This window comes from Ochotona princeps, chromosome 6 (assembly GCF_030435755.1).
Source record: "Ochotona princeps isolate mOchPri1 chromosome 6, mOchPri1.hap1, whole genome shotgun sequence".
Lineage (NCBI taxonomy): Eukaryota > Metazoa > Chordata > Mammalia > Lagomorpha > Ochotonidae > Ochotona > Ochotona princeps.
The window spans coordinates 10,772,935-10,800,706 of NC_080837.1; the positions used below are offsets into that span (position 1 = coordinate 10,772,935).

At 58.2% G+C, this 27,772-nt stretch overlaps 2 protein-coding genes across 3 annotated transcripts; both read right to left on the reverse strand.

Moving 5' to 3' along the window:
• Nucleotides 1-6,487: 6,487 nt before the first annotated feature.
• Nucleotides 6,488-14,584, reverse strand: FES (FES proto-oncogene, tyrosine kinase). 2 transcript variants are annotated; one of them, XM_058665570.1, is made up of 19 exons: nt 14,465-14,584; nt 13,894-14,122; nt 13,570-13,743; nt 12,561-12,657; nt 12,264-12,447; nt 11,061-11,198; nt 10,853-10,972; nt 10,591-10,713; nt 10,287-10,473; nt 10,084-10,167; nt 9,399-9,608; nt 9,162-9,284; nt 8,826-8,879; nt 8,222-8,340; nt 7,899-7,993; nt 7,690-7,813; nt 7,417-7,574; nt 7,053-7,175; nt 6,488-6,732 (listed from the first exon to the last, which is right to left on the reverse strand). In XM_058665570.1, exons 1-19 carry the CDS (start codon nt 14,473-14,475, stop codon nt 6,590-6,592), a joined length of 2,496 nt encoding a protein of 831 aa, XP_058521553.1. In that variant the 5' UTR covers nt 14,476-14,584; the 3' UTR covers nt 6,488-6,589. The 2 variants fall into 2 exon arrangements, with proteins under 2 accessions (XP_058521553.1, XP_004577969.1); XM_004577912.4 differs by having other exon boundaries at nt 14,457-14,570.
• A 587-nt stretch (nt 14,585-15,171) lies between these two features.
• FURIN (furin, paired basic amino acid cleaving enzyme) lies at nt 15,172-27,676 on the reverse strand. Its single transcript, XM_058665571.1, has 16 exons — nt 27,394-27,676; nt 24,028-24,367; nt 23,717-23,815; nt 23,507-23,602; nt 23,146-23,274; nt 22,951-23,027; nt 22,560-22,648; nt 22,017-22,189; nt 19,120-19,332; nt 18,648-18,748; nt 18,423-18,526; nt 18,214-18,331; nt 17,952-18,131; nt 17,565-17,689; nt 17,362-17,472; nt 15,172-17,242 (listed from the first exon to the last, which is right to left on the reverse strand). The coding sequence occupies exons 2-16, from the start codon at nt 24,202-24,204 to the stop codon at nt 16,641-16,643; spliced, it is 2,394 nt and encodes a 797-aa protein (XP_058521554.1). The 5' UTR covers nt 24,205-24,367; nt 27,394-27,676; the 3' UTR covers nt 15,172-16,640.
• Between the last annotated feature and the right edge of the window lie 96 nt (nt 27,677-27,772).

Sequence of the window (27,772 nt, forward strand, 5' to 3'; positions counted from 1 at the left end):
GCCACGGCGCTGGGCCCCCGCAATTCTTTTAAAATTCTTATCTGATGTCGTCTGAACCACTGACATGGATGAGGCGTGGGGTGCCTTTGCCTGGCCAGTCTTGGTCAGGCGAGTGGAGCGCCCCAGCCTCAGTGAAGGGGTTCCTAAGAGCTGCTCTTTCCACCCTCCCGGGACCACCTGCTGCAAAGCTGGTACTACTGCCCTCCCCCACCTCGGGGGAGTGAGACAGAACCTGCCGGGGCTTTGAGCTGGGTTTTTCCAACCTCCCACGGGACCGTCACCATGAGCATCCAAAGGAACTGAGATGAGAAATGGGCCAGCAGTGGGTGCCCCCAGGCACTGCCCATCCTTGGCTCTGCCAGTTTATGCCCGAAGTGATAAAGTGTTGAACGTTGCTTTATTTTCCGTTTGGTTAACCAGATGTAAAATGCTGTCTCATTTAACTCTCATTTCCTCTGCTGCCAGCAGGGGTGTGTTTAGCAGCCCAAGACCTCACTTGCTGGGTGCACGCTTGCTTTTTGCCCTGGGCTCTGGGAGATTCGCTTTCCAGGCCATGCACTGTGCTTTTTTTTTTTCCTTTTGGTAACCATCTTGAGCTCTTGTTTGTGCTTAAACGTGGGAAGTGTTGGGATCAACATGGTGCTGCAGTGCTAGCTGCACCATTTCTGACTCAGCTCCCTGCTCACGCCCCTGGGAAAGCACGGGAGGATGGCCCAAGTGCTTTGACACCTGTCACCCACGTGGGAGACCCCAATGGAGCCCCTGGCTTCTGGTTTGGGCCTCACCAATGTCAGCTGCCTTAGCTACCTGGGGCGTAAGCCAGTGGATGGAAGAGCTCTCTCTCTCTAATGCTCTGTCTCACAAATACTTAGATAAATCTTAAATAATAGCATTGGAGGTATAACCCACGATATGTAGCCCAAATGAGAGGTGTGGAGCTTGATGGGTTCTGACAAATGTAGACACAAGTTCCCATCTACTCTAAAGTTTACCAGCATGTTGAGGCTTGCCTCCCAGCCGGCTCAACCAGTTAGGAGAGTGGGGCTGCAAGGTCAGCTTGGGGTCAGCTTTTTGTGTGCCCAGTCCTCCAGGACAGCGCTGAGCAGGAGGCCCCGGAGGACAGGAGGCACACTGTGCGTAGCCAGCACTGAACTACAGACATATGACCATCACACCTGCCACTGTTGCTCCAAGGGAAGGACAGTTCCCAAGACCAAAACTGGAGAGGGAACATGTCGTGAGGTCCAGGCCTGCTGATATGACACATGGGCAGCTGGACCGCTGAGCCGAACTCTGAGTCACAGCTGGTCCCCGCCACTGCCTGCCACCCTACTTTCCCATGCCTTCAGACAAGAGGCATACCCAGGAGAGTCCACCAGATACACCGACCGATGGTACTCATAGGAGTACCATCTGCACTAGTCTGGCAGCATCACAGGGAAGTGACTACAGCTATGATCCCAGTGTCACTGGGAAGCCAGACCCTAGCCAGGCTCCCCACACAGGACAGAACCAAGCTGCCTGCATGGCACAGGGCCCCAGGAATGAACCTTGGGACCACAAACAGCACCAGGCTCACACCTTTGGGTCACTCTGTTTTCTCTCCTGGTCGAGAGGGTGCTTCGCTTTTCTTGGTTCATTCCTGTAAACGTGGCAAGAGGTGCTGGCAACCGCAGACTCCCTTCGGTGCCCTGCCCATCCAGCACTGAGCCTAGTGCTCTCCCCGCTCCCCTCCCGCCATCAGCTGTCCTCACAATGCAGAGTCTGTTCTGTGTTGTGTTTGGCAGCACAGTAAGAAAAACCCTAAGGTAGAGATTCCAGTCCCCAGCTTAGTGTGCCGTGGTGGGATCCAGGAACCTGACAGTCTAGAAAACCCCGAGAGGGGAAAAGGAACAAAGAGGGTAAATCTGTACTTGGGGCCCTGACCGCCGCCAGCTAGACCTGTTTCCACTATCCACCAGCCTTAAAGTTGAACACCTCCCGCAGGTGAGCTCTGACCGAGCTGGGAGCTGTCCCACCACCTGTCTGCAGGGTCTGGCTCCACGGGCGCTGGACTACAGCCATGCACCCAGTTTTTCTGGTATTTCCCTCCAGAAGCCACTGCATTGGTTGTTAACATTGCCACCTTCTGGTGATTTAGGGAAGTACCCCAGGTAAGCCTTGCTTAAGACTTCTTTTCCTTAAGGTTTATGTATTTTAATTTTATTTATTTGAAAGGCAGAGTGAGAGAGGGGAGAGGGTACTGGTTCAAATGCCCACAACAGCCAGGGCTGGATCAAGCTGACCAAAAGACAACTCCATCTGGGAGTGGTTTTGTTTGTTTTGTAAGATTTTAGTATTTTTAATGGTAAGTTAGATTTACAGAAAAAAGGAGAGACAGGAAAGATCTTCTATCCACTGATTCCCACTTCTCAAGTGGCTGCAATGGCTGGAGTTGAACCAATCCAATCTGAAGCCAGGAGCCAGGAGCTTCTTCCGATCTCTCTCGTAGGTCCAGGGTCCCAAGGCTTTGACCGTTCTCTACTGCTTTCCTGGCAACAAGGAGGGATCTGGGTGGGAAGTGGAGCAGCCAGGATTAGAACCAATATCGCTAAGGGATCCTGGCGCACTTAAGCCAAGGACCTTTTTTTTGTTTTCTTTAAGCCAAGGACTTTTGCCACTACGCCTTCGCTCCTGGCCCGAGCCTCCTTCTTTAAAAAAAAAAAAAAATCTTATTCTTGGGCCCGGCACCTTAGCCTAGTGCCTAAGGTCCTGGCCTTGAATGCGCCAGGATCCCATGTGGGCACCATGTGGGGGTGAATCAGTGAAGATCTTCTCTGTCTCTCTTCTTCTCTGTATATCTGACTTTGCAATACAAATAAATCAATCTTTTCAAAAATCTCATTTTTTTTTCTTTTTAGAAAAACATTTATTTATTTATTTGGAAGGCAGGGTGAGAGAACAAGCACTTGAGGTATCATCCACCTCCTTCCCAGGTATATTGGTGAACTGGGTCACAAATGACACACCCTGCCCTCAGGTGTCGCATCTGGTAGCCTGACCCCCAGCGCCACCAGGCCTGCCCCCTCTGACTCCTTTTTTTTTCAAAGATTTGTATATTTTTATTAGAAAAGCAGACATAGGGCCCGGTGGCGTGGCCTAGCGGCTAAAAGTCCTTACCTTGAACGCACCAGGATCCCATATGGGCGCCGGTTCTAATCCCAGCTGCTCCACTTCCCATCCAGCTCCCTGCTTGTGGCCTGGAAAAGCAGTCAAAAGCAGTCCCAATGCTTTGGAACCCTGCACCCGCATGGGAGACCCAGAAGAGGTTCCTGGATCCCGGCTTCGGATCGGCGCAGCACCGGCCATTGCAGTCACTTGGGGAGTGAATCATCGGACGCAAGATCTTCCTCTCTGTCTCTCCTCTCTGTGTATCTGACTTTGTAATAAAAATAAATAAAAATCTTTTTAAAAAGAAAGAAAGGAAGGAAGAAAGGAAGGAAGGAAGGAAGGAAGGAAGAAAGAAAAGCAGATATACAGAGAGAAGGAGAGACCGAGAGAAAGATTTTCCATCTGATGGCTCACTCCCCAGATCAGCTGGAGCTGAGACAATCTGAAGCCAGGAGCCTGAAGCTTCTTCCAGGTCTCCCATGCTGGTGCAGGGTCCCAAGGCTTTGGGCCATCCTCGACTGCTTTCCCAGGCCACAAGCAGGGAGCTGGATGGGAAGTAGAACAGCTGGGACATGAACTGGCACCTATATGGTATGCCAGTGCTTACAGGTGAAGGGTTAGTCAGTGTATTGAGCCATGAAGCCAGCTCCCATGTCTGGCTTCTTTATACAATGGCTGAGATGTCTCAATGCTGGTGTGTGGAGCTGTGGTTTGCTCACTTCCAGGTTGTTCTGGCCCTAGCGTTTCTCCAGAAACCTCTATTACTCATCTACTTCAGTCCCACATGCTTGTGAAATGCCGTTCTTTCCGTTTGCTCTAGTTCAGGCTAGCTCTCCCCTTGCAACCAGCTGCAAGTTCCCCAATCCTGTCCTCTGACGTGTCTACGACTCTTTGTGAACCCCATCCAATGAGTTTGTAATTTGAGATAGTTTTCAGTTCAATATGCTCGTTTGATGCTTTTAATAGCTTCCAATTTTGCTGAAATTCCCCATATTTGCATCTATCTTGTGCATCTTTTTCTCTAACATATTAATCATAGATTTGAAAATCCTGCAGCTGGCACTATGGCACAGATGGTTAAGCTGCCACCTGTAATGCTGGCATCCTGCATGAGCACTGGTTCAAGTCCTGGCTACTCCACTTCCAGTAGCTGGGAAAACAGTGGAGGATGCCCCAAGTGCTTGGGTCCCTGCCATCTATTCTGGGTGAGGCTCTGATGAAGTTTCAGGCTCCTGGCTGCTGCCTGGCCCAGCCCAGGCTTTGCTGTCATTTGAGGCATGAACTAGTGAATGGAAGATCTCTCTTTTCTGTCCGCAACTCCCCCTTTCAAATTAAAAAAAAATTAAAGATTTATTTATTTTTATTGGAAAGGCAGATTTACAGAGAGAGACAGAGGGGAAGATCTTCCATCCTCTGGTTTACTCCCCAAGTGGCAACAGCCAGAGCTGCTCCTATCTGAAGCCAGGAGCTTCTTGCAAATCTCCCACATGGGTGCAGGGTCCTAAGGCTTTGGGCAGTCCTCTACTGCCTTCCCAGGCCACAAGCAGGGAGCTGAAAGGTAAGTAGAGCAGCCGGGACATGAACTGGCGCTCATATGGGATGCTGGTGTTTGCAAGCAGAAGATTAGCCAGTTGAACCATTGCATCAGCCCCTCAAATAATGTTTTAAAGATTTATTTATTTTTATTGGAAAGTCAGATACACAGAGAGGAGGAGAGACAGAGAGGAAGATGTTTGGTCCAATGATTCAGTCCCCAAGCAGCCACAAAGGCTGGAGCTGAGCCAATCTGAAGTCTGGAGCCTGGAGCCTGTTCTGAGTCTCTCACACAGGTGCAGGGTCCCAAAGCTTTGGGCCGTCCTTGACTGCTTTCCCAGGCCACAAGCAGGGAGCTGGATGGGAAGTGGAGCTGCTGGGATTAGAACCGGCGCCCATATGGGATCCTGGGCGCGTTCAAGGCGAGGACCTTAGCCTCCAGGCCGCTGCACTGGGCCCTCAAAAAATATTTTTAACATAAAATAAACATCATGTCTGCCAACTCCTGGACCATCCTCTCGTCTGCTTCTGTTGTTTCTTCTTTTGTGCATTGGCCTCATCTTTCTCCTCCCCACTCTTATGGGACAAGCATTATGGTAGGGGCTCCAGACTGTTTCCTGCCCACCTCCTCTCTCAGTGCCACAAGACTCCTTGCTGGTGTTACAGGGCCAGCCCTTGCTGGGTCTCCTGCAGTGCCCAAGAACCCAGCAGGTAGCCCCACAGGAGGCCTGCTCTGCTCCGTGGGCTCCCCTCCTGCCAGTCCACTAGAGCTCCTGCAACCAGGGACCGTCTCACCTGAGCCAAGACTATACCCCCAGCGATGTCCCAGGGGAGAAGTTGGCTACCTCCTTGGCTCTCGCTAGCTGCAGCAACAGAGACAGTGACCCGCTACCTCCCTCCCCACCCCAGAGCAGAGTGTTTCACTCTGCTTTCTGTCCCTCCCACCCAGGGCAGGACTTCAAGTTCCAGCCTTTCTCCCTGAGTCACTTTACCTACTGGATCTCTTCTAGTTCACACGTTCAAGGACCCCTTTCTATCTATCTCAAACAGATGTCAACTCTTTCCTGAACTTGAGTGCGTGATGGCTGATAGCCTGGGGCCAGCCCACAGTTCTTGCTGCTGCATTCTCTCCTATGTGAGCCTACTTCTTGGCCTCTTTAGACCTACCCTATTGCTGCTGGAGATGTCACAGATGGCCTTGTAGATTTCAGCAGGCTACAGGAGAGGCACTGAGGGGATGCCCCAGTCTGCTTCCACCAAGTCCCAGCATCCTTGAACTCCTTAGGAACTGTTTTCTTCCACTGCTTCCCGTCACTCTCTTTGGAGGGAGATGTGTTTCATGCACACAGCCGCGTGCCAGCTACTCACCAACATCTCAAGCCAATGACTTCACACCCCAGGCACCAGGCTTTGCCTCCATCTGGGTTTCCACTTTTCCACCCACATTTGACAACCAGAGTCCCCTCCACAGCAGCGACACCTCCAGGCTCGCCAGCTTCCCTGTGGCTCATCCAAGGGCCGATGTGGCCATCTGGACAAAGCCTAATGCTCATCCCCCCACCCCATATCTCTGGCTCTTCCCTGTGTCTCCCATCCAACTTGCAACCAGTTCAGTCCACTCTGTTTGCCCTCCCCTGGCCCTCCACATGGGCTCCCACCTGTCCCCTAAGCCCTGCCTCCTGGAATGCAGCACCTGTTGAGAACACTGGCCAGGCACACATGACTTTATTCTTTCTGCCAGAACAGGAAGGTGTGGCAGGTGCAGGGCCATAGGGTGGCTGCACAGCTATGCTGCACAGCTGGGCTGGAGTCTGAAAACATAAACCCATGTTGATGGTGGCACCCTGGGCTATTTGGGAGGTTGGTTCTCGGCTGGCTGTGGAAGCGGAGGTCCATCAATGCCGCTTCATCGATGCCGCTTACGGATGCTCTGCAGCTCCTGGTAGATAGTGCTGAAGCTGGGCCGCTGCCCGGGTTCGTAGGCCCAGCACTGTTCCATGAGCCTGAACACGGCATCTGGGCATAGCTCTGGGCAGGGCAGGCGGCCCCCTGTGAAGATGGGCACCAGGCATCCACATGAGCAAGGGGCCTGAGGGCAGCCAACAGCCCCTATGAGCTGAAAGAGTAGCTGCTCTGCTCTACCCAGAGGCCTGGGTCCTGACTCCCAGCTACACCATGTGAGCCCTGCAATTTCCATCTGGGGTGGGGGGCACACACACGAGAACTCCCAGCTCCCAGGTCACACAGAGTAAGTAAAACCAAGCAGGGCCTTGCACAGCAGGGATGGCTAACAGGGTAACTCTCACACTGTCTCAAGCAGAAGGGCTTGCCCCCAGCTGGGTCGCTGCCAGCCAGTGGGCCCACCTCACCCTTTTCCACAAACTCCCGTGTCTGTTGGTTGCTAAGGTTGGGGTACGGTGAGGCGCCCAGGCTGAAGGTCTCCCACAGCAGGATGCCAAAACTCCACACATCGCTCTCAGAGGAGTAGCGGCCTGCAGGGGGGCAGGCTGAGTGAGGGGCCATGCAGGTCCTGGGGGTGGGGGCAGGGGCACCCCTGCTCTGCAGCCTGGCAGGAGGAGGAGCAGAAAGAGGAGGAAGAGGGGGAGGAGGAGAAGGAAATGGGGAAGGGTGAGAAGAAACAGGTGAAGAGGAAGAGGAGGATGAGGGTGGGGGAAGGAGGAGGAGGGGAGCAGAAAGCCAGAGAGGAAGAGGGGCAGGGAGGAGGGCTGGTACCATAGTTTAGGGCCTCGGGTGCTGTCCACTTGACGGGGACTTGCCGGAGGCCTCCTGAGGCTGCATAGATGCCATCCGCTTCCTCCCGGGACATCCCAAAGTCGCTGATCTTCAGGACATTCTTCTCTGTCACCAGGCAGTTGCGGGCAGCCAGGTCCCTGAGTGAAGCAGGACAGGGGTCGTTTGGTCAGCTGGCCGAGGCTGCTCCAGGATAACCCTCCCTCAACAGCTGAAGTTCCCGCCGTCTGCCTGCCTGCCCACCCACCCACTCACCGGTGGATGCAGCACTTGCTTTCCAGGTACTCCATGCCGGCCGCCGCGTCACCCACCATCTGCAGCAGGGTCTTCACGCGCAGGCGGGTCCCCTCTGTCCGCAGGAATGTCAGAAAATCGCCCCCTGTGGAGAAGGGTGCCTGCTGAGCCACTTGGCTGAGCTGAGTGCCTGCCATGTTCCCCAGCTTCCCCAAGGTCTGCCCTCATACCTTGCACAAGCTCCATGACAATGTAGATAGGCTGCTTCTGGGTACAAACGCCGATGAGGCGCACAATGTTGGGGTGGCTATACTGCTTCAAGATCCTAGAGGGACAGGGGGTATCATCAATGCCACGGTTCACATTCGCCCCCATCCCACCTGCCTCCCCCAAGTCCAGGGCACCCAGCGGGATGGACATGTGACCTCGGTTTTGCGGGGGCAAGGATGGGTGGGGCTCCAGCATGCAGTAATGTCACACAGGCCGCACACTTGGCTGGACATGGCAGAGGAAAGGTCCGTAGGGGTGGCACTTGGGGGAGAGTGTTGCCCACCTCGCTTCCTGCAGAAACTTCGCCTTGATTTCGGGTGGAAGGGTCTCTCGACATGACTTCACAGCCACCGGAGTGTTGTCTGCTCGTAGCCGACCACTGAATACTTCCCCAAAGTTGCCCTGAAATGGTCCTGGGCTGCCACTGAGGTCTCAAAGGGGCAGCAGTTCTTACCTCTGCCCCTGGGGGAATGGCTCCAGCTGTGTGTGCCCTGGCATGGAGCACCTCTGGGCGGGGCCCAGGCAAGGAACATTACCTCCAAAACATCACGCTTACTCAGAGAAGTGACATACAAACCCCAAAGTCACTTGGCTTTGGGTCTGAAAAGCACTGTGTCCTGAGGAAAGTGACTTATTTTCCCCAAACAGGCACTTGCCCAGTCATCTGAGCATAGCAGGGGGGTACAGGGGATGCTGAGGCCAGGGGTAGGTGGTGGGCGGGTGGTATCCCTTGACTCCTGGAGGGTAGCGCACAGCAGTGGCTGGGCAGGGAATTAAGGCTATGGAAGCAGAGAGGCTGAGCAGGATTGAGAAGAGCTCGGGTGCTGGAAAGCAGCAGGGCCAGAGAGAAAGGCAGGTGCCAGGCGGCCTGACGGAGGCGTACTCACCCGCCCAATCTGTTCCCCTAGCACCAGGTCCTCATGGTTCAGCACCCACTTGTCCTGGGGAGGAGGAAGACAAGATGCTGGGTCTACCACCTGCCAGCGTGTGCTACGGCCTTCTTTCCTGACATCCTACATCAGATGACTTTGGGGGGTGGGGGTGATTAACAGCTAGCAGTGTCCTTGGTGTGCCTGGCCACCACCTTTCAGAAGGACAGGTGGACCTGGAAGATGGACCTGGACCTGGAAGACCCTTCCTGTTCTGATCTGGGTGGCTCTGAGCTGCGCACATGCACACACATACACCAGCCCTAACACAGGCAGCCCAAGGTGCAGGCTCACCTTGGGCACAGCCCTATGTAGGACCACACCAGTCTTCTTGGTGAGGGGCTCCTGGGAGTGCAGCAGGTGATCAATGAGCAAGGGGATGCTGGGAAAACCATCCCCTTCCAGCCGGTACAGGTTCTGTGGGGTAAGGCACATGGGCTCAGTAGGTCTCAGGGGAGGCCACAGCACAGGTAGCAGCTACCCACACCTGCTCTCTCCAGGCCCCTGGGCCCCCAGCACAGCCACACTCACATCCTGGGACTGGATGATGAAGTGGCGGGGCAGGCCATCCCATAGCACTGACAGCACGGCCTCCTGCTTGCCCTGGCTCTCCCGCACCAGGAAGTCCCCAGAGTGCGTCAACAGCTCAGCCACCTCTGCCCGTGGGATGGCCCCATGATACCATAGCTGCTCATGTAGCGGCTTCTGCACCTCGGGAACCAGCTGCAGTGGTGGCGGCAGCTGCAGGGGCAGGGGGACAATGAGGTGGGGGGCTGTGCTCAGGCAGCTGGCCCAGAAGGCCAAGGGGGCAGTCAGGGGTCTCTTGTTCCCCCTCTCACAACCACCTGAGGGCAATCAGGCCAGCCATGAGCCCCCCGGAGCAGGTCACAGTCTGGTCCCAGACTGGCTGATCCCAAACCAAACTGCTGCCTTTTCCTGTAGGCCAAGGGCTGCCCACTGCAGGGACAGGAATGCCAAAGGTTGGCCAAGGCCACCTGTCCCTGCCAGAACCAAGCATCATGAAGAGGAACGGGGTGTGAGGGTGCAGCCTCACATCCCAGGTGAGAGAGATGGTCCCCCCCAATGTCCACAGCCTGGACAGAGCTTGTTCTCTAGGGTATCTCACTGACCAAACCGACAGGCCACATGAGACAGGGCTTAGAGAGTCCTGGCCAAGCAATCCCCCTCCCCTCCAGGCCAAGAAGGTGCTACTTACTGAGAACTTGGGGCGGAAGATTCCAGAGATGTGACTCTTAAGGATTTCCAGCGTGGGTGTCCTCCCCCCCTCTCGCTCCTGCTCCTGAGGCCAGGGACAGACGTCAGCGGATGGCCAGGCTTGGGGAGGGGGAGGGCGAAAATGAGGAGCATAGCCCCGGGTGGCCACGGCCAGGGGTTGTAGTGGCTGTGGCGGTGGCTCACCGAGGATGACGTAGAGTGTCGGTCATCTTGCAGGTGCAGCACAGGTGGGGGCTCACCAGGACCTAGCTGCTCCAGCTTGGCCTGCAGCAGTTCCTGCTGGGCCTGCAGCTTGGCCTGGGTGCACACAGCCCCCTGTAGCCACTGCTGTGCTTCCTGAAGTGCCTGCCTCTTGCCCAACAGCTGAACCCTGCAGGTGGAGGTGGGTCCGGAGGGCCAGGAGGGTGGGGAGGGACAAGGGGTGAATGGGAGGGTTGGCAGGGCCAGGAGGGGGCAGGCAGGAGAGAGACAGGAAGGGCCAGCTCACCGGCTCCGGGGATGGGTGTTCTCTTCCTGCTCCAGCAGCTCTTGCTGCAGCTGAGTGACCAGCTCCTGCCGGCTCAGCACCGTTTGGTTGGCAACGGTCAGCTCATCCGTCACTGAGGTCAACCTGAAGCCCAGAGAAGGGTCCCTTCCAGTGGTAGCCCTGCCTGCTCAGTCATGGCCACATCAGTCACCAGTCTCCCCCACCCCCATTTCCTCCACCACCCCGGGGAGGTGTGCTTGGCCCAGGCCCAGCCATCACCCACGTGTGCTGCACACTCTCGACGGTTAGCTCGTTCAGCTGCAGCTCCCCGGGCGCCAGCGGTTCGCCCTCCTCCAGGAGGGACTCGTCAAAGGTGACACAGGGGGGAATGTCAGGGGCGGAGCTGTGTGGGGACAGTGCCTGCTCAGCCAGCAGCTCTGTAGCCCTGGTGTCCCAGTGGCACACAGGCACGTCATGGGGAGGGGACTCACCCATACTGTCGCAGGAAGCCTTGGTACTCCATCTCTGGCTGGATGCGGGCGGCAGCCGCAGCCATCTCACGGTGAATGGCCACCACCTCGTCCTGTACCAGGCTGCTGATCTCCAGGTATTCCTGTAGGATCTCTTTCCTGTCCCCAACCCCCAAGACGGGATCATCAATCAGGGCTAGGCAAGGACCAGGCAGCCCTGCCTGGATGCTGGGTTCCCTGGTTAGTGCTGCAACTATTCCCACAACCTTCTTCACCCAGTGAGCTAAGCTCTCTAGAAGCTGTGGGTGCTGGAAACCCTGGAAGGATCCTATGATATTGGGGTGTGGTTCTGATATTGAAGGAGCACTGCAGGGGCAGAGTGTCAGGGAAACAAGGGTGTGGCCAGAGCTGCTGACCCCCAGCAAAGGCCCTGCTGAAGCCATCTCAGATACACTCCCTCCCACAGTAGCCTTCAACTTCCCTGTTTGCCAGGTGTGCCCCAGGCCATGTCCCTGTTACATACTACCCCCAGTCCACCATGACACTTCACTCCCACCCAACAGCTGACTGGCAAAGTCTAGATTCTGGCCAGAGCCTCAGTTCTTGCCCTCCGCAGACTATTCTCAGCAGCCAGAGCGGCCATACCAGGATAGGTCACACTGCATGACACTCCTGTGTGCCCAAAGCCAGGATCTTCCCCATGGGCCTTGGGGGCCCTGTCACCTGGCAGCTCACCAACCCTGCCCTCCCCTTACCCTGCAGAAGTTCCACTGTCTCCATGTTATTTCCGGAGACTCTCCCTCCTCATGCCTATGCACCTGCCATTCCTCTTTCTGGAATGTTCTTCCTCTGGCCCTTGTTCACTGCCATCCTTTCAGGTCACCTCCAGCAGACCTTGCCAGGCCCACTTTATCTCACCTGCACCCATGCTTCCTGCCCTGGGCACTGCGTCCCCTTTGCATGGGCTTGCTCTTCCCCCTGCTACTACTACCCCAAAAACCTTCTGTTTCACTACCTGACTTTCTTTTCTCTGCTGGATCCCAAAGCCTGAGAGGTGCCACTTGAAGGTGAGGGGGTTCTGAGACAGTGCAATGTGTATCAAGTTCACTGTCCTAGGTCCTGCACTGCCACGGGACTGAGCTGTCTGGGCTCTGCCGCTGGGTCTGGAGATGGGGGTCAAAAGCTATTCATGGGGGATGGGGCAGGTGGGCATCTGCGGCTTACAGGATGTGCGCCATCTCCTCGTGCAGGTCCTGCAGAGACTGCAGCAGGCCAGGCAGCAGAAGCTGGTGGTGGTGCTGGTGATGCAGCTGGGCAGCCCGTACGCCCAGCACATAACGGTTATGATGAGCGAACAGCTTCCAGAGGCTGCGGACGTACTTGTCTTTAGCCTTGTCTCGGTCTCTGTCTGCCAGGAGGGACAAGAAAGGGAGCCGGTGGGTGATGGCACAGAGGCCTGTCCCTGGTGCCGGTAGACAAGGCCAGAACAAGTCCAGGGCAGCCCCTTCCCTTACTGCAGACCTTTGCTGGCTTCCTGGTACTTGCGCCTGGCCTGGGCGCTGTCCCGTGCCAGGGCTCGGTACTGGCTCTTCAGCTTCTCGATGTCCTGGGTATGGGTCTGGGGAAGAGATGCGGGGGCCAGTGTGGAGAGGCCAACCTCCTGGCCAAACAAAGAAGACTCCAGGCCAGAGCCAGGCCCTGCAGCATGCCCACACTGGACCTCCCAGGTAGAGTGAAGAGAAAGATGCAGGGGTGGGAGGGAGGTAAGGCGGTAGGCTGGGACTCTCCCTGGTCCGACAGTGGTGTCCGTCACTCAGGCTTCCCTTGCAGAAGGTTCTGGGGTAGTCACCATGAAATCCTGAGTCTAATCAGGAGCCATCTGTTGTCACTGTGCACTGGATCTAGTAGGTTTTATTACCATCACAGGCAGAGTTCTCAACCCACCACTCATACTGTTCTCACACAGGGATATGCCGGCCACGCGCCAAACCTCAGCTTCCTGTAACTAATCCAACTCCCAACCCCCACAGGTCATTTTCCTAGGCCACTGGATCCTGGCTGCCCCGGCTCAGTGTGGTCCCTGTAGCTCTAGAGTAGTCAAGGCTAATGCAAAAACACACAGGCCGAGGTGGCTGCAGTAAAATTTCCTATCTATAAAAAGGCCTCTGAATTAGATCTGTGGAGAATAGAGATGTGGAGCCTGGGGCTGGCCACTGGGGGCCGCTGTAGGACCGTGGCAGGGTCAGATCCAGCTTTGTGCTGGTGGTAGGGATGTGATAGAAATCGCATCAGACACCCAGATCAATAGCCAAAACCAAAGCCACACACAGCCTGTGGGGCAGCTAAGGGGCTAACAGGCAGGCCACTTGGCAGAAGGGGCACCTGACCCGCAGGAGGCCATGCTTCAGTCCTGTTGCTCTCTGAGGGCCTGTGGTCAGGGACTTCCACTTGCCCGCCCCTCTCTGGGAACCCAGCAGCTCGGGTGCACAGCAGCACCAGCATGCAGCCCGCAGCCTGCAGGCCTGCCCACCTTAGTGAGCTCCTGATGCAGCTGCTGCCACTGCTCGCTGTAGGTCTTGCGCAGCTGCTGGCGCTCCCGGATCAGCAGGCTCAGCTTGCTTAGGGGCCCGGAGTTCAGATCCTCTGCATGCTGTCGTAGTAGCCGACTAAGCCCCTCAGTCTGGCTGGTGATCTCCACCCAGGACTGCAGCAGGGACATGCAGAGGGGAAACAGAGACAAGGAGACAATGGCTGCTCCCGAGCCTTGAGGCTGGTGGTGGGGGTGGGGGTGTCTCCAGGTGAGGAGGGAGGGAGCAACATCTTCCCCCATGCCCACCCACCCACAAAGGCCCACCTGACTGATGAAACTGTCCGGGCCGAGCCCCCGACTTTGGCCTCCACTGCCGCCGTCTTGTAGGGACATGTGGTGCAGCAGGCCTGCGTATTCCCGGTCGCTCTTAACCCGCTGGGCCATCCACTTCCTCATGCCTTCCAGCAGGCGAAGCTCATTTTCCTGCATCTGTTGGATGGCCCCGTGGCCCTGGGGGCTGCACAGCTCTGAGGAGAAGCCCATAGTCGCCCTCCTGGAGACAGAGACAAGGTAGTCACACAAGGGAGGCTGCCCACTGGACACAGAGGAAGGACAAGAGGCTGGGGACTGCTGGGTTGGGAGCAGCGGCAAGTAGAAATGAATCAGGGACACTTCGTTGCCCTCCAGGCCCAGCCTAGCACCTGAGTGAGGTCTAGGAACAGAACCAGCCCCAAGCCTCCCTTCCCTCACGGCCACCCGCTTCCAGCCGTTTGCCCTGGCTGGCTGGCCGAGCCCTGCCCGTGTTGGTCCCCGCCCTTCCGCAGCCCCCACCCAGCCAGTTGGGCAGCCGCCTGACCCTGACCCCTGCCCATCGCCCCCATGCCCACCCGGTTACCGTAGGGGCATCTAGCTGCTCCCCGCCTGACACTGCCACCAATTCAGGCCTCAGGCCGGCTGGACCCCCCTGACCAGTTCCTGATTCCGCGCTTCCTCCTTGCACGGTTTCGGTTGGCCAAGGCCCCTGGGCGGGCCTGGGAGGGGAAGGGGCGGGCGAGAGCAACCCCCCCTTTCTCTACAGCAGCCCCATGGCCACGGAAACGGAAGGGAGGAGGGGGCCGGGAAAGAATGGCTGAGCCGGGAGAGCGCCCAGGAACGCAGGGAAGGGCAGGGGCAGCTAAGGTCTGGAAGAGGCAGACTGGGTTCCCTAAGGAGAGCCCAGGCTCCAGGCTCCATTTCCAAGTTAAGGCCTCCCTCTCTGAGGTGCAGGTCTCCAGCCCCTTCCCTCTACCGCCTTCTGCGGAGGAGCAAGGTACGCAGTCCCCAAAGCGGAACTCGGCTGCTCCCGGGGAATGCCATCTGGGCTGAGCTGGGCTCAGACTCTAAGGAAGGCCTCAGCTAGGGGCTGCATCACTTCAGCAGGGCAGGCTGCTCTGCACACCGGCTGGAGCTGCTGGGGCTTCCAGCGTTTATTTCCCTGGCAAGAAGCACGGCTGGTAGCTGATGCACCGCACCTGCTGCCTCAGAAACAGACTTGAGCTCCCTTCCCCCAATCCCAACTTGGATCCCCAGGCAGGATAAAGAACTAGACAGCACACTGAAGAGGCCTGTTTGCATAGTCTGCACGTTTAATCACTTTAAAACTTCTAACATTATCTCATGTCCATTAAATAGAGCCAACAATGCTGGGCCTGTTTAAATTACAAGAAAAAAAAAAAAAGTCCCTGCGTACCAACCCAGTATCTTACAAAACCAGCCGGGCTGGCCACAGGGTGGAAAGAGGGTTTGGGGGAGGGGGCACCCCTGGGCAGGTGGCTGGGAACTGGGGAGAGAGAGCACAAAAGGGGGCTCCCACGTGGGAGGGGGCTGATTGTCCTACTGGGAGGGGTGCAAAAGGCACATCAGAAGAGGGGGCTGGGGGTGACAGGTCAGTGCTTTTCTCCACCAGGGCACGGTGTTGGGGGTACTCGGGGTCACTGCCTGTCCACCCCCAGCACACATGGGGAGCCAGTGCCCCACACACAGGCCCTTGGCGCAGTGAGCCCCTGCTGCCAACGCAGATGTCGGCCTGCCTCCTCCACCGTGACCCCCCTTCCTGGAGCCCACCTCAGGACTTGGGGCCCAGCTGCTCCACGGTCCTCAGCCACCTGCTGCAGCCCCCACACCTTGGCCCAAGGCAGCTGGCAAAGGGCAGGGTGGATGGTGGGTATGAGGAGGTGGGTGGTCCAGCTGCTACCCCCAGTAAAAATACAAAAAAAAAAAAAAAAATCAGCATCTAAAGTGAAATCATCACAAAGTGAAAATATATCCTCAAACAGCTCCTGAGGTCCCCACAGGGGAAAGCAGCATCGGATGGCAGGCAGGAGGGGCCAGCGGGGGCCACCGTCCCTCTCCACCACCACCCAGGGGCTCCGGGACTGTGAGTGCCAACAGCCCAGGCAGCCCCGGGCTCAGATACAGGGACATGGGCCCTGGCGGGAGGGGAGGGTGGCAGGGCCACCACAGCCCAGCTCAGCCTGGCAGCCGGCTGTGCTGTGGGCACCAAGTGTGGAGGCAGCGCCACCCTCCCCTTGGTCCCTTCCTATGACAGCTATTTCCACCCAGGCTCACCGGGGCTGGGGTCACTGGGTCAGGAACGTAAAAGCCCTTGGAGAGGTGGCCTTCTGCGAGTCCCTCTGGGGCCAGCTGCCCTGCTGCTGGCATGGGGACCATTATTGCTTTAGAGGGCAGGGGAGAGGCGGAGCCCTAGCACAGGGCAGGACTCAAACAAGGAAGGGCCTTCCCGTCCACCCAGCAGCACGCTAGCCAGGCCCCAGAGGTTTCGCTCCTTTCTCCACATGAGCAGGGTACTGGGGTGGACAGAGGCCCTCCTCTGTACCCTCAGCTGGTCCTGCTCCGACACCCCCTTCCCCAAGGCCCTCACAGGCCAGCTGGGCCCCAGGGGAAGGTGAGAAGTAGTCTGCCCCCTCTGGCCCCCCAGCGGAGGCCCAAACTCAGTCCCAAGATTAAAAAAATACTTTGGTGAAGTAAAAAGTGCCAGACGAGATCGGCTTGAGGGGCAGGCAGCGGGCGCGTCAAAGGGCGCTCTGGTCTTTGATGAAGGCGGTCCTCTCGCCCCGGCCCTCATCCTCCTCCGAATCGGACGGGCACTCTTCCTGCCAGGCCTCAGGGGGCAGCCCCTTGTAGGAAATGAGGCCTCTGTCCATGGTGTACACCTTCACCCCCCGGAAACTGAAGCCCGAGCGCAGCTGCAAGACCAGGAAGACAGTAATGAAGACCAGCACAATGAAGGCGCAGCTGAGGCCGGCTACCACCTCAGGCAGGTGTGAGGACGGCAGCCCAGCCTGTAGCCGTGGTTCCCCCACAGCCTCAGGTTGTGGCCCTGGTGGCTGCTGCTGTTGCTGCTGCGACGGGGACTCGCGGCTGCTCTGGCCTTGTCGGGAGCACGTCCGCTCCATGGGGTCCAGGGAGGCGTGGCTGGGGCAGCTGAGGCAGTCGGTGGGGGCCAGCCCCTGGCAGGTGGCACATGAGGCATGGCAGGGGGCACAGACGCTGGCCTGGATGGTCTCCACATCATTCTCGGTACTGTAGTGTGTGTCAAGGACTTGGGGAGTAAAGCCTGGTGGGCAGTGCTGGACGCAGCTCTTCTCGTGCAGGGAGAAGCCTTCCTCGCACACTGCCGGTATAGGGGAGGACAGGGATCAACAGGGCAGGCCTCGGCAGCCCCTGGAGCCCTAGGTCCCTAGGTTTCCCCCAGTAACCACCCCCACTCCAAGAACAGCAACAGCTACTGACCTACACAGGCCTGGCTGGACGTGAGTGTCTTGCAGCCACTGCTCTCGGGAGGTGTAGGCAGCCCTTCGGGAGCCGTGCCATATAACACGAGGGTGAACTTGGTCAGTGTCCCTGTGGCCCAGCACAGGAGGGATCAGAGTGAGGTGGTGGTACCACACCCCCAGCAGCCCCTGCCCCTCCCCTGCCCTCCAGCCACCCCATACCGTAGTTGTTGGCTTCGCTGGTATTTTCAATCTCCAGGATCCACTCGCCAGAGGGGTCCTCATCCCAGGAATGGGTGGTCATGAAGGCCCAGTCATTGAAGCCATCTGCCGAGTAGTCATGCGGCCTGCACAGGGGTAGTACAGAGCCAGCTGGGCCCGGGCCTGGGTCTACACCCCTTCCAGCCCCGGGCAAATACCAACCCTCAACTCTGCAAGGGCAATGCACAAAGGGAGGCATTAACTGGGTGGAAGCCAGGGATCCTGCAACATGGGATAGTACCCCAAGACAGAGTGGGGCCTTCTCCAATGCCTCCTCTCCCATAGGGGGACAGGTGCTGCAGGACACCCAGGCAGGCACGATGGCCCTGGTGGGGACGGGGCAAGCACCTGGCAGCCAGCAGGGTGGAGCGGGTGCCCATGGGGCTGACCAAATGTATAGCAAGGTCACCACGGCGGTTGTAGGACAGGGTGAGCCGTGCCTGGGCGTGCTCCAGCCGGGTAATGTGGTTGGGCTGGCCCAGGCAGGCAGTCACTGTCTTGTGCACCTCCAGCCGCTTCCCGATGTCCCTACACAGAGAGCAACAGCATGTTCGGTCAGCTGGGTCCAGTGACCCCCATGGCTCCCTCCCAGCCTGGGGCCAGCACTCACCGGGGCTCCATGAGGATGTCAATGACACACTTCCGCTGGGGGGCCACCGTTGTCCAGTTCTGAGCCAAGGCCACCATGGCGCCTGCATCCAGGAGCCCGTAGCCATATGAGTGGCTCACTGTGCAGGGGGGAAGGAGGGTCAGCTGGGAGGCCTGGGGCATCCCTGCCTCCCAAGCCCCAGCCCCGGAGGGCCGCCCTGCTGTCCCCACCTTTGCGGCCCACACCGTTGGTGGCCCAGTCGTTAGCATTGAGGTGAGCTGGCTTGGAGGTCTGGACTACCAGGTGCTGCATGTCCCGCCAGGTAAGGTTCTTGCTGCAAAGGAGGAGGAGAAGGCAGCCAGGCCTTAATCTTTTTGGACAGCACCTGGGGCCAGGGCTACCCTGCCCAGATGGCTAGAAGGGCTAGGGCTGCCCATCAGCCCCTCCCCACTCACTTGGCCTCAAGGGTAAGTGCGATGATGCCAGCTGCCAAGGGGGCGGAAGCTGAGGTGCCCGTGTGAGACTCTGTGCATTTCTGCCGCAAGTCAGTGGTCACCTGTGGGGAGAGGGGGAGGGACACGATAGCGCTGAGGCCTGAGATGGGTGCAGGGGTTGGGCGCGAATGCGCCGCTGGCCACCCTCCTGCCTGCAGACACGGGGCGGGGGGGGCGGGGCACGGATGGCCTAGGGAGCCAGCTGTTGCCTTGCTCACACACATGTGCATGGGGTGGGGCCTGGTCCCTTGTGGGAATGTTTCCTGTGAAACAAGGCTGGATGAGCAAAGTGTGTTCCCAGGAGAATGTGGGCTTCTCCAGGGCTTCACAGGTAGCTCCATAAACCCCTACCCCGAATCTGAAAAGGTCCCCCTCCCCAGCCACATGGGGGCGATGAAGAAGGACCCCCCAGCCCACCCGGGGCAGGACTCACGATCTGCTTCTCGTTCTGGTTGCCGCTGCTGTAGGTGGTGGCCAGTGTGGACGAGCAGGCCTCGCTGTACCAGGGCACGTTGCCAAACTGTGTGGCGCTGCTGATGGACAGTGTGTAGATGCTGTTGGTGTAGCCGTCACAGTTGCAGCTGTCGTGCTCCCGGCCCCCGTTTCCAGAGGCCCAGACAAAGATGGAGCCCAGCCCCCCTCGGCCCTGTGGACAGAGTGGACAGGGTCACGCAGGATCAGGACTTGCGTGAGGGCCGACAAGGGGATGCTGCAGGGAACTGGGAAGGCTGGAGCCTTGGTCCCTGGGGACCTCCTGTCCACCTGCCAGACACCCTATGAACTCCCTGGGGGAGATCAACATATATGTGAAAATCATGTGTGCCTCCACACATAGCCCAGACCAAGGTCACCACCAACATGCTCAGAGTGTCTGGGGGTGGGGGTCAGACTTGAGAAAAAAAAAGTTTATTTTCATTGGAAAGTCAGATTTTTTTTTAAGTCAGATTTACAGAAAGATCTTCAGCCCGCTGCTTCACTCCCCAAGTGGCTACAACGGCCTGAGCTGAGCCAGAGCTGAGCTGACCTGAAGCCAGGAGCTTCTTCAGAGTCTCCCATGTGAACACAGGGTCTCAAGGCTTTGGGCCATCCTCTACTGTTTTCCTAGGGAGATGGACGGGAAGTGAAGCAGCCGGGACATAAACCAGCGCCCATATGGGATCTTGGCATTTGAAGGGGGAAGATTTTAGCCTCTAGGCTGTCACAACAGGCCCTACACCATTAAAAAAAAAAGTGGCAGAGAGAGCAGAAGGGGAACAAAGGGGGAGAGGGAGAGAATATTCCACACACTGCTTCACTCCCCAGATGCCTGCAACACTCAGGGCTGAGCCAGGCCAAAAAGGCAGAAACCCAGAACTCCATCAGGGTCTCCCACATGGGTGGCAGGTACCCAAGCACTTGACCCATCATCTGGAACCTCCCAGGAGGTATTAACAGCAAGCTGACCTGGAAGTGGAGGAGCCAGGACTAGAACCAGGCACTCCGATATGGGATACAGACATTGAAAATGGAACACAACAACTGCCTGGGGAAGGAAGGTGGGGTTTTTTTGTTTTAAAAATACATCTATTTATTTATTTGAAAGGCAGAGTTCCAGAAACAGAGAGATAGACAAGCAGAAGAGCATGAGAAAAATATTTTATACTGTTTCACTCCTGAAATGGTTGCAATTGTTGGGGCTGAGCCGATTGGAAGCCAGAAGCCAGCAGCTTCTTCGGGATCTCCCATGTGGGTGCAGGGTCCCAAGGCTTTGGGCCGTCCTCCACTGCTTTCTCAGGCTACGAGCAGGGAGCTGGATGGGTAGTGGAGCAGCTGGACTCTAACCAAAGCCCATATGGGGGCCCGGGACTCGCCTTGAACATGCCAGGATCCCATATGGGCACCGGTTCTAATCCCGGCAGCTCCACTTCCCATCCAGCTCCCTGCTTGTGGCCTGGGAAAGCAGTCGAGGATGGCCCACATCACTGGGACCCTGCACCCGCGTGGCAGACCCGGAAGAGGTTCCTGGTTCCCAGCTTCGGATTGGAACGGCACCGACCGTTGCACTCACTTGGGGAGTGAATCATTGGATGGAAGATCTTCCTCTCTGTCTCTCCTCCTCTTTGTATATCTGACTTTGTAATAAAAGTAAATAAATCTTAAAAAAAAAAAAAAAAAGCCCATATGGGATGCTGGTGCTGCAGGCTGCAGTTTAATCTGCTGCTTTATTTTTTTATGCCCCTTAGTATTTAATAAACATGCTTTGAGTAAAATTAAAATCAAATATGAGAATCAAAACAGACACTGAAGACCCAGTACAATGGCTCAATAGCTAAATCCTCATCTTGCAAGCATAGGATCCCATATAGATGCCAGTTTATGTCCCAGCTGCTCCACTTCCCATCCAGTTCCCTGGTTGGGGCCTGGGAGAGTAGTCAAGGACAGCTCAAAGCCTTGGGACCCTACACTCACGTGGGAGTCCTAGAAGAAACTCCTTGCTCCTGATCAGCTCAGCTCCGGCCATTGTGGCTACCCGGGGGGTGAACCAACAGATGGTGAAAGATCTTTCTGTCTCTCATCTCTGTAAATCTGATATGACTTTCCAATTAAAAAAAAAAAAATCTTAAAAAAAAAAAAAGATGTGCAGCAGGCTAAACCTCCACCTCTGGGGAGGTGTTTTGTATCCAACAATGCAATGGGGTTTAAGTACAGCTACTCTTTTTTTTCTTAATTTATCAATTTTTAATGGAAAGTCAGATATACAAGCGAATGAAAGAAGGAATACCTTCTATCCACTGATTCAATTGCTAAGTGGCCGCAACAGCCAGAGCTGAGCTGATCGGAAGCCAGGAGCATCTTCCAGGTCTCCCATGCAGGTGCAGGGTCCCAAAGTATTGGGTTGTCCTCAACTGCTTTCCCGGGCCACAAATAGGGAGCTGGATGGGAAGTGGGGCAGCCGGGGGCAGAAGCAGCACCCATATGGGATCCTAGCACATTGAAGGCGAGGATTTAGCCACTAGGCTATTGCGCCAGGCCCCTTGCTTATGTTTCTGAGGCAGCTTCTTGCTACTACCTGCCTCCTAGCATCAGCCTGGCTTCTGACCCATGCCCTCACCCGGGAAGGCAGCAGAGGATGCCCCAAAGGTCTGAGCCCCTGCAAGAACATGGAAGACCCAGATGGATCCTGCCTCAGACCCAGTTTTCATGGCTTTCAGTGGACGAAAGCTCCTTCGCTGTTTTCCAATAAATAAGTAACTCTTATAAGAAAAAAAAAATCAAATACAAGCATAAGGCAAACAAAACAGGACAATCCGAGGGCGACTTCTCCAGAGGCTGGCGCTGGCCCCCACTCACCTGGCTAACCCCCCGGAAGAAGGCCTCCTCTGCCAGGCGAGCTGGTCCGTCCACGGTCTTGCCATCGTCCTCGGGGCCCCAGCTGGCGCTGTAGATGTGGATGTGGTTGGGGTTCAGGCCTAGCGAACGTGCCTCCACTGCATCTGTCACCTCGCCATCCAGCATGCGCACCCCTGGCCACGGAAGGGGCAGGAAGAGGGAGGTGGTATGGGTCTAGTTGTTCAGAGCATGGGCGGATGGGTGTGGGCAGGATGGGGCGGGCCTGGGGAAAACCTGGGCTCTCTACCTGCCTGCTCCTGCCTTTCTGACAAGCCCCAGAACACAGGGGCTAGGCCCCCCTGCCACTCATCAGACTGTAAAGCCCTGCTGAGACTCCTGCTAGGCAGCACCCATCTACCCACAGCACTACCAGCCCTGGGTCCAGCTCAGTCCCCCGGAGTCATAGGGAGATGTAGGCCAGGCTGAGCCAGGTGGGAAGCAGCAGAGAAGGATGCTCCCAGAAGGGCCCTCCCTCCTCCAACATGGAGCTGAGGCCACACCCACCTCCAATGCGGGCGTTGTAGGCCACACCCACACCGCAAACACCATTGTTGGCCACCGCAGCCACTTCACCTGCACACCGTGTTCCGTGCCTGCCAGCGTCAAGAGTACAGTGTCAGTGGGACGGACAGGGCACAGCACAGTGTCAGCAGGGCGGACAAGGCACAGCAGGTGCAGTCAGAGGTGCAGTGGCAGCAGGGATCTGTATACTGTACCACAACCACCATCCCCCACACATACGCACACGGCCCCTCCTCTCCACCCAGGAACCCACCGGCACCAGGCCAGTGGAAAAAGCCTGCAGCCCCTTGAGTGGAGCACATTTCAGCCAGGCTCAGTCCCGGGTCCTAAGTGGGGGAGGGAAGGCCGAGGCCAGGCCCCCCCACTTTCTTACCTATTATCATTCATCTGTGTGTACCGAGGCTGCGGGTCGGGGTCCTGGTCGTTGACATCGAAACTGGCCCCAGGGTCCTGGACAGCACGGTGCCATGGTCAGGAGCAGGCCGACCCCAGCAGCAGGCCAGGCCAGCAGCCCGGCATCAGTATTCCCCACCTACCTCCCACCTCTGCCCCTCCCTGGCCTCCTCACATAATTGCCTGCCAAGTCCGGGTGGTTCTTCTCAATGCCATCATCCAGAATGGAAACCACAATGCCGTGCCCTGTGTAGCCTTGGGCCCAGGCTTCCTTCACGTTCAGGTCCCGCTGGGTGACACCAGACTGCAGACACGCACCCACGTTACATGTGTGAGGGCTGGGGTACCATTGGTGTCCCTGTAGCACCCCCAAACCTCTCCACCCTCCAGAGCCTGCAATAACCACAGTAGCTGTCTATAGGGTATGTGTGTGTGTGTCACAGCTTAGTTCCCCCCAAAAAATGACTTGGACCAGGCCTCAGTGTCGGCCTCCGCCTCCCCTGGGAGCTCCCAGGATGGAAGGAGATGCAACATACCAGGTACCATTGCTGGGGGAACTTGGGATCTGTGGGTTCCTGGTACACATCACGTTTGCTCCGTCGCTTGGCCACCTGCTGCTCTAGCCACTGCACCTGGGAGGACACAGAGGGCAGGAGTGGGTGGGGGCACTGGGAGGAAGCCAGAGGGGCTCCTGAGAGTGGGAGGAGGGGGAGGTGGGTGGCAGGAAGCGCCGTGGCCACACTCACTTGAGGCTCCCTCTGCAGCCGGCTGTGCCGCGGGCGGTGAGGCGACAGGGACCGCTTTGTCACTGCGCGATGCCAGAAGTGGTAATAGTCGCCGAAGATCTGCAGGAGAGCAGGGAGGCTGAGCTGGGCTTTCCATCTGTCAGTGCCCCACCCCCACCCCAGGGCTGCAAGTGGAGACTCATGGGGATGGGTGTGGGCTGCTCCCCGCCAGGACCCAGCAAGAACACACAGGGGATCTCGTGGGATCCACCCTTACACCCTGCTTGGCCCAACACTCAATTCCTGCCCCATGCCCGTGGCAGAATGCCCACCTGGCCCAGGTTGACGAATCCATGCTTCCGTGCCACGCTGCCGGCCACCGCTGGGCCCCCACGGATGCGCACAGCCCACGTATTGGTGAAGACCTTCTGGCCACAGGTATCGGCTGCCAGCAGGACCAGGGCTCCTGCTGCCGCGACCACCCAGAGCAACCAGGGCCTCAGCTCCATGTGGGGGGCAGGTGGCCGGGACCTCGGAGCTCCTGTCTCCTCGGCCTGGTCACAAGGCCTTGGCTCGCACTCGCCTGTTCCCTGCTTGTGGTCCCGGGCTGGTTGGTGGGGGCATGAGGCTGAAATGGGCAGGGCTAGGGTAGGAGGAGGGAGGCCGGAAGCTCTAGGAGGGGCAAGAGGGAAGGTGTGGAGAGTCAGCCCCTCCCCTCTTACCCCTCTGCCTGAAAGGGGCTCTGTGGGGGACAGGGGAGTAAGGCCAAACCAGAGTCCTTCCCCAGAGGCAATCTGGTCCCCTCCCACCCTGCCTCAGGGGCTGGAAGTACGGCCAGATGGACTCCCCACATCGCTCCACCACCACAAGCAGCAGCAGCCTCTCTCCACACACAAGAACACAAGCGCAACACAGAAAGTGGGACGCCGCATATCAAGGCTCCAGTCACTCAAACTCAGAAACGACAGGTGAACACTGTCAGCCTCAAAGCGCCCAAGCACCGAGGGTGCACACACTGTCTCAGCCAGCTTTCAGAAACTAGTCACACAGTATATATCTATCAGAACCCAAAACAAAGCCTGAAACATGAACAACGCCCATGGCAGAATGGGGAGAGGGAGAGTAAGGGCTGTTTGTCCTTGGTGTCACTGCATATCCTCCACAGTCCCCAGGTACATCTCCCAAAGGAATCACACAGAAGCACCACTGAGGGACCCCCTGTTCAACAGAGCACTTCAGGTTTACCATCAAAGACCATAGGGGGTGACCCTGGCTATGGTTTTGGGGGTGCCACTCTTAGCATCCCATGGCAAAGTCAGGGGCCCAACCCCTTTTCACGAATGCCAGGGCGGGGTGGGGGTGGAGCCAGTGCCTAGGGTCTGCCAGCTGGTCTCCCCACCATGGTGTGCTTTGCACCCCACCAGGCTTGTGTAGCCCTCAGGGCAAATACTTGCTGCTGAGCGGGAGACTCAATCAATAGTTGGCCTGCTGTTTTTCCTCCTTCAGCAAACAGACAGCAGGACCTCTCTGTCCAGGGCCACATAATTGTCTCCAGAAAGGCTCTCCACTGATCCGAAACCAAGCCCCTGGGTTAGGGGAAAGTTGGAGGAGGTGGGGGGAGGAAGGCACCAGGAGTATCACTCCCTGTCATTCCCACGGTCCTGGTCCCAGGAGAGGCCTCACAGGGAAGCCCTCGCACCTCCAGGGGCCTCCCTGGCTGCCGCACTCCCACCCAGCCAACTGGGGGATGCCACACACAGTTCCCAGAGTATTTTCAGTTTACACCAAAATAACCTGACAGCTGATGGCAGGCGACACACACAGGCAGAGTCCAACATGACTTCCTGGCAGGCAAGGGGGCCAAAGGAACAATCTTGGGCTGCCCAAGGCAGCCAGCTGCCTCAGCCTGGGAGCCAAGAGACCCCCTAGGCCCTTCAGTGGCCAGAGGATGTGGGGTGCGGGTGGGGGGGAGATAGAGCCCCAGAGAAATGGGGCCTGTTCCTGCTTTCCTGCCACAGCAGCTCCCTCTTGGGTCCTCAGATGCAGAGAGCCTGCTGACCAGGGAGTTGCCCCTTCCAACCAGAGGGTCCCCCCACCAGGGAGCCCCCTATCCCCAGGGTGCAAGGCTGGCTCAAGGTTCCAAAACATTGAGGGAGAAGTCACAGGCTGCCGGGCTTTAGAGGTGATTAACCAACTATTTAATTACCTTGTAGCACCCGGAAGGAAGGCGGCAGGCTTCAGGAATAGCAAGCAAGCAGTCCCCTACTCAAGAGGGCCCAAGCGTCCCTCCCACCCTGTCCCGCCACGGAAGGGGAGGGGAGGAATGTGGCTTCCAATGTGACCAGAACCTGGTGAGGGGGCAGTCAGGGTCTCTCCCCAACTCAACCTCTTGGTCCAAAAGGGTAGGGGCTGAGAACAATGAATGAATGGGCTTCTCCCCACCCCCATCACAGACACTGACTCACCCTCAGATTCCCAGTTGTCTCAAACAAGGAGGCTCTCCCTCCGTTTCCAGCCTGTCTGGGGACTGCAGGGGGCTGGGGGCCGGGACTGCATAGGCAATCCCTTGGCTGGGCTCCCCCCGACACAAACAGTGTAACTGCTCCCAGGCCCAGAACCAACATTGAAGGCCGTGGGTGCCAAGTACCGCAAGCCAGCTCCTGTTACAGGCACACTATGGGGGAGCTCCTGGGAAATCCCAACTTCCCAGCCCCCTTATACTCAAATACTATTTGCTGAGTGATGAGCCAAGTCACTTCCCCTCTCTGGGCCTCAGTTTCCTAGGTGGTTAAAAAACTGCTAGACCAGTGGTTTTCAAACTTTTTTTTTAAACCACAGCAAAATCCCATTTCATCAAATCAAGTCTTAGGAAGAAGCCCACCAGCAAAGTGTAAACCTAGGCTGCGTGGGGGTGGTACTGCCATGCCGTGTACACACACACACACACACACACGCACACACACACCTGGCCGGCCGGCGGCTGCCCAACCCTAGCTAGACTACATCATCTGAGGGTTTCCCTTTGGCTTGCCAAGTCAAAAAGAGAAGCCCCCACACGCTCTCGGAGCCCGATGCGGGTCTACACCGCTAGGGCGCACGGGGCTGGTGGCAACGCGGCCGCTCCTGCCCTGGAAGCGCCTTGCCTTCCGACCTGTCTGGGGAGCAGGCCGGCCATCGGGCCCGCCACCCTCAGGGAGGAGGGAACAGCAGGGGCCTCGGCCAGGCCCTGGGTCGGCCTGCCACGGCCCGCCAACCCCGCACCTGAGTCCTGCGGCCACACAGGTGTGCAGGCGGGAGCGAGGCCCGGCCGGGAGGAGTCCCCGCGCCCTCGCCGGGGGCCGCCGCTCCTCCCCGCCCGGCAGGACCGAGGTCCCCCCCAGCCCAGCGCCTCCCGGACTCTGCCCCCATCGCGCCCCTCGGCAAGGGCGCTGGCAGGCGCTTTCTGAGGTCACAGGGCTCGCCCTGGCCGAGAGCGGAAAAGTACCGGCACGGCCTGGGGCCCGGGGCGCTCAGGTGGGCTGCGGGCGCCGTCGCGTTCCGCCAGGCTTCCCCGGGCGGCCAGCGCCGCCGCCAGCTCTCCCCGAGCGGGCCGGGCATCCAGGGCCCGGCTCCGGGCTGCCCCGGCACGGCGCGTTCCCCGGGGCCCCGACTCTCTGCCGCGCGCCGCCTCCCCCGGGCCGCGTGCCCTCGCTGCTTACCCCAGGGAGCCCGGGCGGGGAAACTTTTCCGGGCAAGCGCGGCGGCGGTGGCGGCGGCTCCGGCGCCCCTCGGCCGCGCGGAGAGCCCGGCGGCGGGGCCTGCTTCGGCGCGGTCCCCGCGCCCGGCAGCAGCGTCACGGCGCGGAGGCGGGAAGGCGGCGCGCGGCCTGCCCCGGCCGGCGAGCAGCGGCAGGACTCGGCCTGAGCTCGGGCTCGGGCTCCGGCGGCGGGCGGGGGCAGCGGCCCGGCCGCGGCGGCGCGGCTTGTTTACTCGGGCCGCTGTCAGCGCGGCGCGGCGGCGGCCCGGCTCCTCCTCCTCCTCCTCCTTCGCCGCCGCCGCGCCCCTCCCCCTCGCGGCGCCGCCTCCGCACTCCGGGCC

Excerpts from the sequence above, each read along its gene's own strand:
- FES (XM_058665570.1), bottom strand. Across the intron at positions 13,744-13,893 it reads CGGACAGTTTCATCAGTCAG|TCCTGGGTGGAGATCACCAG; the intron begins GTGGGCCTTTGT and ends TCCCTGCTGCAG. Across the intron at positions 7,814-7,898 it reads TGTCATGGAGCTTGTGCAAG|GGGGCGATTTTCTGACATTC; the intron begins GTATGAGGGCAG and ends CCTTCTCCACAG.
- FURIN (XM_058665571.1), bottom strand. The coding sequence starts at position 24,204 with ATGGAGCTGAGGCCCTGGTTGCTCTGGGTGGTCGCGGCAGCAGGAGCC. Across the intron at positions 17,690-17,951 it reads TCCACCCTGCTGGCTGCCAG|GCCGCATGACTACTCGGCAG; the intron begins GTGCTTGCCCCG and ends ACCCCTGTGCAG. Across the intron at positions 17,243-17,361 it reads GTCCAGCCAGGCCTGTGTAG|TGTGCGAGGAAGGCTTCTCC; the intron begins GTCAGTAGCTGT and ends CTATACCGGCAG.